At 29.8% G+C, this 10,918-nt stretch overlaps 2 protein-coding genes across 2 annotated transcripts; both read right to left on the bottom strand.

The window, feature by feature from the left end:
* Positions 1-235: 235 nt before the first annotated feature.
* LOC141672559 (putative germin-like protein 2-1) lies at positions 236-1,145 on the bottom strand. Its single transcript, XM_074479180.1, has 2 exons — positions 987-1,145; positions 236-833 (listed from the first exon to the last, which is right to left on the bottom strand). Exons 1-2 carry the CDS (start codon positions 1,096-1,098, stop codon positions 298-300), a joined length of 648 nt encoding a protein of 215 aa, XP_074335281.1. The 5' UTR covers positions 1,099-1,145; the 3' UTR covers positions 236-297.
* Positions 1,146-2,103: 958 nt separating this feature from the next.
* Positions 2,104-3,925, bottom strand: LOC141672962 (flotillin-like protein 3). Its single transcript, XM_074479663.1, has 2 exons — positions 2,956-3,925; positions 2,104-2,798 (listed from the first exon to the last, which is right to left on the bottom strand). Exons 1-2 carry the CDS (start codon positions 3,880-3,882, stop codon positions 2,268-2,270), a joined length of 1,458 nt encoding a protein of 485 aa, XP_074335764.1. The 5' UTR covers positions 3,883-3,925; the 3' UTR covers positions 2,104-2,267.
* Between the last annotated feature and the right edge of the window lie 6,993 nt (positions 3,926-10,918).

Below are 10,918 nucleotides of genomic sequence, written 5' to 3'. Positions count from 1 at the left end.
CACAAATGAAATTTTTTGCAAGTGAAGATTTTCAGTATTTGAACTCGAACGTTCAATAGTGAGTTCAATCAAATTAATCGGCTGATGGTAAGAAAAAATGAGAGAGAATAAAATCAGTATCTCTTGAAAGATTTTGTACTTTGAAATATTTATTAGCAAATTTGTGTGTGACTCGGGAAATAATAGTTAAGGAAAAACTAAATGCAATAATGAGATTGGTAGAAAAACAAGATAATCAAGAAAATACATTCAAATAAAAAATTAGTTTTGCGTCAAATGTAATCAATAATATATATTTTAGAACTTGGACCGTATACTAGAGACGACCCTCTTGTCCACCTGGAATGCCTTGGCAAGTATATCACTTGATATAGCTGGTTTTGAACCATAAACCGCGTTTCCAATGGTAATGACTCCTGGATTTTGGCTGCTGAGACCTGCAATGGCCATGGCATTGCCTTTTCCTACATTTCGTTGGTAGTGAATGAGACCAATGGGGAAGACAAACACATCACCCTTATGCAGTATTTTTGAAATTAATCGATTATCAGGATTTGAGGTGACAAATCCAACTTCAAGGCTTCCTTCCATGACAGTTAAGATTTCTGTGGCACGAGGATGTGTGTGGGGAGGATTGATGCCCCATGGTGCATAGTCAATTCGGACAAGGGAGATGCCTAGCGTATTTAGTCCTGGAATTTGAGTAGCAGAAACCAGAGTTACCCTTGAGCCAACTGCATTGCTTGTGTTGCCTGATATATGAAGTCCGCTAAAGGAAAAGTCGGTGGCTTGAACCATGCTCGGATTCTTGCATGCTAATCCATTTAGAAGCACTGCAAATAGGCCAGTAAGTGTGATGTGAGACATGCATGTTATACATATGGCATAGGTAAACTAGCCTAGTACAGCTACAGAAGCGGCTTTAAACTATAAATTTAATATACCGTATACATTAACATACATATTCACTTCTAATAATTTTATACCTTGGCTATTTGATTGAGCGACGCAAAAATCTTGAAGTGGGCTATGATCAGCTGCCATTGTAATGCAGAAAGAAAGAGCTAATAGCCCTACCAAGACAATCATTTCTACCATTTCTTTTCAAATTTTGTGAGAAGTTAGTGTAAACGGAGAGATGAAAGTATATGATATATTTGATTAGTATATGTCTAAATGTCTGCACAGGTCTTTCTTATATAGTGAGAGATATGTACTATTTCCACGACGACTGCCGTCCTAAGTTTGGATCTCATGAAACAGTCGTAGTCCCTTGCATACCGTGTGGAAACTAACATGATTTAGACGACAGATCAGAGAGTGTTAAAGTGCATATTCAAATTAATGATGAGACACGCCGGCTTGGATAATATAGTATTCTTAATCGGTATTTAATAGTTCTAATTTCGGATATCTACGACCGTGATTGTATTTAAAGAAAAATTCTAATGTACAGACACAACGGAAGGACTCCTCCCAAAAACAAAAACATCCAAAACCAGAGAACCAAGAAAAATTAGAATTTATTTGGTTGTAAAGTGAAAGGAAAAAAGTACGCCAATGCAGTAAGATTGGCCTGCAAAAACATGTTTAACTTGAGTGAAAAAAACATACAGAAGCAAATTTATAAACAGAACCAGCAACAATATAGTCAACTCAAATCTGGTCACACCATATGCCGAATACAAGCACATAAACCATGGCACATTGTGTGTCGAAGCATAACTTAGTTGCAAGAATTTGCATTTTCAATATGAAAGAAAAACTTGAAAGAAAAATACTTTGTTGAACATGCTAATCACTTGCCAGTGAAATTAAAAGTAGCAGTGTTTGAGTTGGTCAGAAAAATGTAAGATTCCTAAGATGGAAAATCAGGCAAACGGGGCGTTCAAATCCTATCAATAAAACATGTAATGATGACATTCACACACTGATTTTTGAATAGAACAAAGATAATAGGAGACAAATATGAAAATATAATATAACCTGCAATGCAATCATAAAATCATATCAACAAAACATGTAATGACATTCACACTCTGATTTTTGAACTGAATATGGGAAATAGCAGAAAAATATGAAAATATAATAATCTGCAAAGCTATCAATAAACCAAACAGACACAAATCGATAGAAACTGTCTTGGCTAATTATGTAAAACCAACCTACTAATATAATGATCAAGTAGCCAAAATAACTAACTTCATACTTAATTACAACACCTAGACCTAATACTTATTGTCAGACCAAGTGCTAAGCACATAACTTCAATTTGTACTATAATCAGTTGGCAATGTGGCTAGCCAAGATGGTGGACGCATTCCAGTCTGATCATTTACTGTCTGCAGCAATGGCGGTAGCATTCCATACAAACCCGCTATCTCTTTCAGCGCACCACCAGAGCCACCACCATTCGAACTGCCCTCACCAACACCATTACCAGGTGCCCCTGTCCAGATATTTATCTTTGGTTGCAGCCCACGAACCGCATCAGAGTTAAGCTGGGCAACATCCTTGTAGGTTCCATTATAGATCATCAAGTAATCTCTGAGAGAAGAGTAGTTCCCTCCCACTTGTTTGAGGAGGTTTCCAACACTGAAAGCTTGTGCTTGTGCTAGTGCAGTCATACCTTCTGCTTCTTTCAGTTTTGAATAGAGTTCAGCTTCTGCTGCTCGTTGGCGAGCATACAAATCAGCATCTGCGCTCGCTTTCTGTGCTTCCGCTTTCTTTTGCGCCTCAAATAGAACTGCTTCAGCTGCTTTCTGTTTCGCATACAGCTTTGTGTTCGTCTCTTGTACCTGTATTACATAACAGGTTTACAAACTATAGCTAAAAGGATTTTGGCAATGCATGTTAAATAAGGATTTTAGCCTAAAGGATCACGAAACATCTAACTCAATATAATTATGAGCAAATAACAAATGAAGAAACCAATGATGAAATTGAGCAAGTTACCTGTATGTCATATTCAATGTTAGCCTTACTGAGATCTTGAGCCCTAAGCTTCTCAGTCATGGTCAAAGCATTCTGCTTCTCCACCTCCATTTGCAGAGCTGCCTCCCTTATGGACACTGCCTTGTGTGCCTCCACCTCTGCCATCCTAGCTGACTGAGACCACATGGCCTTCTTCTTTGTCAACTCTGCATTCGCCTGCTCAACCTCTGCATCCCTCTGATTCTTATATATCTGCACTTCCGTTTCGATCCTTATTTCCTCCTTATTGCCTTCTCCTTGCCTCCTGGTGGCCATAATCTTGGATTCTGCGTCAACCTTTGCTGCATTCTGTAACGTTAATCCTTCTCGTTCCTTGGCTCCAATAGCACCTTTCATCTTGGCCTCGGACACATCCACCTTAGCCTGATTGGCCGCCTCCATCTGAGTCTTCTGTCCTAGATAAGAAAAGTACTCATGCCCGGGAACATCCACAAGTTGTTTGACATTGGCGTTGTATATATGAAGCCCAAACTGATTAAGTTCAAGCTGAACTTGATCAAACACTTGTTGTTTAAACTGCTTGGTTCCTCTGAAGATTTCATCCATAGTCATGGAAGCAGCAAGAACCCGAGTTTCACCCTCGATAACGCCCATGACAAGATCATTGACATGGTTAGAATGTCTGTCATGGGAAGAGACAAGTTTAGCGTACAGCATGAGGCTATCATGATCATCAACACGGGGGCCGATGGTGAAAACAGCTGGGAGCACGAAGGGCAGTTTTTCGGCACTCATGGCTTGGACATTAAATTCATAGTTAACGGGAGAGATGTCGAATTTAACACACTTTTGGAAAGGGTAAACATATTTTTTCTTTGCAAGTTTTACGTCGTCGATGAAGAGACCAGTAATGGCCAAGTACTCAGAAGGGCCAGCAACCTTATACATGGTGACTAGTATAAATTGATAAAAATTTGTTAATGGCAGACAATATGTGTAATAATATGATCTAGAACGCACGCTGAAAAGATGTATATATAGGAGATTCACCCAGCCTCGATCATTTAGACTCCTATATGAAATTTAAATAGTATAGGGGAGTTCTACTCCTATTTGAATTCATCTCCTAGAGTTAGGAGAGTGCCCTTCTGAGTTTAATTTACTCTATAAGACTAAATTACCCTTATTTTTAATATTTATATAAAAGATGTGGTTCGTGGAAATCGAACTCAAATTATTTTATTCAATTATACAACCTCTTACCACTACACCATATTATCACATGTGCTTTTTATCATACACATAATATGTAAGTGTGCTAAATGAATATTTTATTTAACTTTAAAGATACTTACTTGAATTCCGAAAAAAAGGATAGTTAGTTGAATATTTGTATAGTTAATTTTAAAGAATTGAATATTAGATATAAAATTAGGCATAATACATAAATTGATTATCATCTTATTTATTAATCATTTTTTAGTTTGAAAATATATCTCATATATTTTTAACATATTTTTATTATAAAAAGTAATTAAAATGTACATATATAATTTTTAAAAAATATTGAAAATAGAATCGCTTATATATAAATAATCTATATTGGTATTACATATTTAGATAAGTTCGAATTATAATAAGTCAATGCATTTTAGAACTTGGCCCATTATTCAAAAAATACTCAAAATTTGACTACATGACCCGGCCGAAAAACATCGTCACATTCTACGTTTAGTAAATTTAAATTACAAGCTCGGCGAGAATATTTTACCAATAATGTGAATTTTTTTAATATTTTATGTTAATATAAATTAATGTGTTTGAGGTCTTTATAGGATCAAGTCAATTGATTATTTATATTAAAATTACAAAATTCATTGGTAACGCATTATTATTTTTGGGATTTGTCCCAATTTTAAGAATATTTGAAATTTGAAATGAGATCTCACTAGATTTGTTAAAACTACGATAATATATTAAATCGATTTATTTTTCATTTTTCACTTAAAAAAAACTAACTTTTTAAAAAGAATTCTTTTAGATCAGCAATATTCATTGATCAAGATAATATTGTACAAATATTTTGAATTATTTTAATATTTTAAATTATTCAAATAAAAGTTATATCTATACTATATTGCATTTGATTCCATGCATTTATATTATTTAAGAAAAAAAATATATATTGTTCAATAATTTGAAGGAATTAACCAGTTCAACTGATATTTATAAAATTTTATCGAACTGAGAATTTTTAATATTAGAAGAATAGTATAAAATGTTATCAAATTATTATATGAAGAAATATTAGAGTCGTAACGAAAGAAACTTAAAAACAGTTGATATAAATACAATTTTTCTTTCGAATTCTTGAAAAAAATCTTGAATATCAATAATAAGTCTAAAAAATATATAATTCATTTTTATGTTACAACCATAATTGATACCCGGTTGCGTAAAAAATAGATATTTATTGTTTGTCAGTGATAATGTGAATACCATATATAAATTATAGCAATTTATTTATTACATAATTTTAATTTTGAATAATTATAAATGCATGTTATTTAAGTAATCAATTATCTCACTAGATGTTAATAATGATTATACATGTACATAAATCAGATATTTAACATATAAATAATTGAAACCATCATAATTTACTAAGAGATGTAACATGCAATAATTTACATGCTAACACACACACACATACATATAACTTAATTTTACTTTGTTAACAATAGTGTTAAAAAAAACTAATATTTTCCCATACATACATACGTTGAATTTCAAAAACTAATATTTTTCATTAAAACCAACTTTAATATTAACAATAATGTAAATTTTACATTATTGTATATTATGATTGCAAGCCATTCTGACTTCAGTTATGCATTTTTTATCTTTTTAAATTGAGTAAGTTAATTGTAAGTTAGTAGTGAACTCGGTAATAATATAGAGCAGTACATATAGTTTATTTAAATAAAATTCAAGATTTTGGTCAACTCTGTATTCAACATATATGTTAATTTGTAGCTTTTTATTTGTAAACATACTAACGACATTCTACAGATTAAGTTTAATCGTTTCGTTTTAAACGTACAATTACTATCCTGTTTATATTCATTCATTAAATATAAAATAACAGGTAAGAAAAATATAATATAATAATAGTTGAGGCGATATTCACTCCTAAAAGTGAGGAAGCATTCAAAACTCCTAATGTTATAGAGGGGGACATGGAGCTTGTTGGAGAGAAATTTTATCTCCATTTCTTCAAAATTTGACTCAAGAGCTTATATAAGGATATTGTTGGAGTTACTCTACAAACATTATAATTGCATGATGCATAAAAAAACTCTAGAAAATGACCCGTGCCTTATGCTAGTCTATATATAATAGCACAACAAGGGGATAATATTGTGAGATTAAAAAGTCTCATTGAAAAGACTATACTACCCTTACTTTTAAAATTTATATAAAAGTTGTGTTTTGTGGGAATCGAACTCAGGTTGCTTCATTTTTCTATACAACCTCGTACCACCACACCATATTGTCACATGTGCTTTTTATCATACACATAATATGTAAGTGTGCTAAAGGAATATTTTATTTAACTTTAAAGATAGCTACTTGAATTCCGCAAAAAAAATGATAGTTACTTAAATATTTGTACAATTAATTTTAAAGAACTGAATTCCAGATATAAAGTTAGGCATAATACATAAATGGAATATTATTTTATTTATTATTATTTTTTAGTTTGAAAATATATCTCATATATTTTTAATAATTTTTTATTATAAAAAGTAATTAAAATGTATATATATAATTTTTAAAGAAAATATTAAAAATAGAATCGCCTATATATAAATAATCTAGATTGGTATTAAGTATTTAGATAAGTTTGAATTACAATGAGTCAATGAATTTTAGTTTATTTTAAATTTGAAATCAGAATTTGGCCCATTGTTCAAAAAATACTCGAAATTTGACTACATAACTAGCCGAAAAACATTGTCACATTCTATGTTTAGTAAATTTAAATAACAAGTTCGACGAGAATATCTTACCAATAATGTGAAATTTTTTGATATCTCATATTAATATAAATTAATGTGTTTGAGGTATTTATAGGATCAAGTCAATTGATTATTTGTATTAAAATTACTAACTTCACTGATAGCGCAATAGCATTTTGGGACTTGTCCCGATTTTAAAAATATTTGAAATTTGATATGAGATCTCACGAGATTTGTTAAAACTACGATGATATATTAAATCGATTTATTTTTCCCGATTTTAAAAATATTTGAAATTTGATATGAGATCTCACGAGATTTGTTAAAACTACGATGATGTATTAAATCGATTTATTTTCCATTTTTCACTTTAAAAAACCTAGCATTTTAAAAAAAAATTCTTTTAGATAAACAATATTTATTGATCAAGATAATATTGTACAAACATTTTGAATTATTTTAATATTTTGAATTATTTTAATATTTTGAATTATTCAAATAAAAATTATATCTATACTATATTGTAGCATTTGATTCAATACATTTTATACTATTTAAAAAATGTATATATTGTTCAATAATTTGAAGGAATTAACCAGTTCAACTAATATTTATAAAACTTTATCGAATTGAAAAATATTTAATTTTAGGAAAATAGTATACAATATTATCAAATTATTATATGAAGAAATATTAGAGTTGTAATGAAAGAAACTTAAAAATAATTTAAATAACAATATAATTACAATTTTTCCTTCAAATTCTTGTAAAAAAATCATGAATATCAATAATAAGTCTTACAATATATAATTTATTTTTATGTTACATGCATGGTTAGAGAAATCGAAAATCAGACTAGATCGGTTGAGCTACCGATTTATGATTTATCGGAAATCGGGGATTTATCGGAATGTTAAATCGGAATTAAATCGGTCATATTTTAATATTTTTTTTAAAATATATGTATTAAATATATATTACATTTGTAGTTGGGTTGGGTATTGGACATGGTTCATGGTGGACTTGACTTTGTATAGATATAGGCTTCTAGCCCATATCTTTCTTATACACGTGATGTACTACTGATGTACTGTGTTGTACTGCATTTTAAACAAACAAAGCATCAATTATATTATTGTATTGTTAATTCCTCCTTCCATCTACCCACCCTCCTCATCCGCCGCTTCTAATCTTTCTCATCTCTCTCCCTCTCTCTAATTCACGTTGTTTCTTCTCCTACTTTTATCTCTTTCTTCTTTTATATTCTTATTTCTTTCTTCTTCTTCTTTCATAGAATACGAAGCTCTGGTTATTTCTTTAATCTTTTGCCGGAGAAAATGGATCTTATAATTGTGCCTATCGACACCTTCGATAGTACCCGATTTCAACCGGATTTTGACCGATTTTGACTGATATGAAGAAAAATGATTAGTGGACCGATTCTGGCTTGTTAGATCGGAAGCCGGTTGTTTTCCGATATGTCGGCCGATAAATTGCCGAAATCGGCGATTTTTATAACACTGGTTACATGATTAATACTCGGTCGTGTAAAAAACATATATGGATTGTTTGTCAGTGATAATGTGAATACCATATATAAATTATTGCAATTTATTTATTACATAATTTTAATTTTTGAATAATTATAAATACATGTTATTCAAGTAATCAATTGCCTCACTAGATATTAATAATGATTATACATGTACATAAATCAGATATTTAGCATATAAATAATTGAAACCATCGTAATTTTCTAAGAAATGTAACATATGATAATTCACATGCTAACATAGACACATATAACTTAATCTTATTTTGTTAAGAGTAGTGTAAAAAAACTAACATTTTTCAAAACATACATACGTTAAATTTCAAAAACTAACATTTTTCATTAAAATCGACTTTTATATTAACAGTAGTGTAAATTTTATATTATTTTATATTATGATTGCAAGTAGTTCTGAATTCAGTTATTCATTTTTTATTTTTTTTAAATTGAGTAAGTTAACTGTAAGTTAGTAGAGAACTCAATAATAATATAGACCAGTTATATAGTTTATTTAAATGAAATTCAAAATTTTTGGACAACTCTGTATTCAACATATATGTTAGTTTTTAACTTTTTATTTGTAAACATACCAACGACATTCTACATATTAAGTTTATTTGTTTCATTTTAAACGTACACTGACTACCCTGTTTATATTCATTCATTAAATACAATTATACAACGCAAACAAGAAATACATATATTTTTCTTAATAAGCTATATTGGAAATGTTGTGTAATTTAGTAATGTCTTGTATGAAAATGATACACAGATAAATACGTTAGACATTATACAACATTTACAAATAAGAATATAACTAAAAACATTATAATTGCATGCATAAAAACTCTAGAAAATGACCCGTGCCTCGTACGGGTTATTAGGCTAGTTCGAATTTATAGGGCAAAGGACAAATCTGGCAAAATTTGAGAAGAATTTGACAAAAATAACTGATACCGCGCAAGATGGCCATCTTTAGCCAACGGGTTACACATTTGGGGTTGGTATAATCAAAATACGCATTCGCCAGCCGTGTAAGTCTTATTCATTTTTTTTTAAAAAAAATTATGCTGGTTACGCATAAGCAGTGGGAGTATTCCCTTTATAATTTTTTTTAGTTTTGGGAAGTGATGAAATACGAATCATGCAGAGAGAGGGTATTGTTGGAGAATAACCAAACCTTGCTTGGGTAATGTAAATACGCATTTGTGAGCTTTGTAATTCCTATTCATTTTGTGAAAAAAAAATTAAGTTAGTTACGCATAAATAGTGGGAGTATTCCCTTTACAATTTTTTTATTTTGTGAAGTGATTATACGCATAAGGGAATGGTGTAATGTTGAATAATGTTGATTACACATATTGAAGTAGAGTAATGTTGAATATTTGTTTTTTTGGTTCAGCTATTTTTATATAAAATTAATAACTGTGAACGGAATATTTCGTATATAGGATACCAAATTATTAGTGGAGCATTTTATATAAGTTTCAGTGGAGTAATCAAACAGTTAAAATTAATTACTTTTTTATAACGATTTAATTTGTTTTTTAATGGTTATTTATATCAATTTTCCAATTAAAATTAGAATATATCTAAAAAATATTCTAATATTTCTAAAAACCAAATACCGAAATATTGAATCCTAAAATATTAAAAACCATTAAATTAGGGCCTAAAATATGAATTAGTATTTGGTTCCTAGGCTTTCGGGCTAGGTTAAATTAGGGTTTAGGCTACATTTTATTAATTAATTTTTTAATATTTCTAAAACCAAATAGGGAATTATTGAACCCTAAAATATTAAAAAATATAAAATTAGGGTCTAAAATGTGAATTAGTGTTTGGTTCATACTTTCGGGCCTAAAGGACCTAAAGCCTAGGTTAAATTAGGGTTCATGCCTAAATCCTAAACCCTAAATCGGTGTACACTTTATTAGTTTATTTTTTAATATAACTAAAAACCAAATAGGGAATTATTGAACCCTAAAATATTAAAAAATGTTAAAATATGGTACAATCCTAAAAATTAAAAAAAATGTAACATTAATTGGTGTACCATTTGTCTTTTACAAAATTAAATATTTCAAAAACTTAATAGGAATTATTGAAACAATAACATTTATTAATAACAAAACATTATTTCATAATTGAATATTTTTAAAACTTACAGGAATACTGTATTACTTATAAAATATAAAATATTTTATAAGGAAATACGAAAAATATAAAATATTAATATAATAATTATTAAAGTAATAAGAATTATGCATGTCGGGATCGGGTATTGTTTCAGAATAACAAAACTTGGCTGGGGTAATCGAAATACGCATTCGGAAGCTGTGTAATATTTATTTAGTTTTTATTTTAAAATTCTAATGATGGTTATGCATAAGAGGTAGGAGTATTCCCA

Source organism: Apium graveolens, chromosome 7 (genome assembly GCF_009905375.1).
Source record: "Apium graveolens cultivar Ventura chromosome 7, ASM990537v1, whole genome shotgun sequence".
In the NCBI taxonomy this organism is placed as follows: domain Eukaryota; kingdom Viridiplantae; phylum Streptophyta; class Magnoliopsida; order Apiales; family Apiaceae; genus Apium; species Apium graveolens.
Note: the sequence above shows the minus strand (reverse complement) of the source record. Positions and strands in the feature narration are given on the sequence as shown.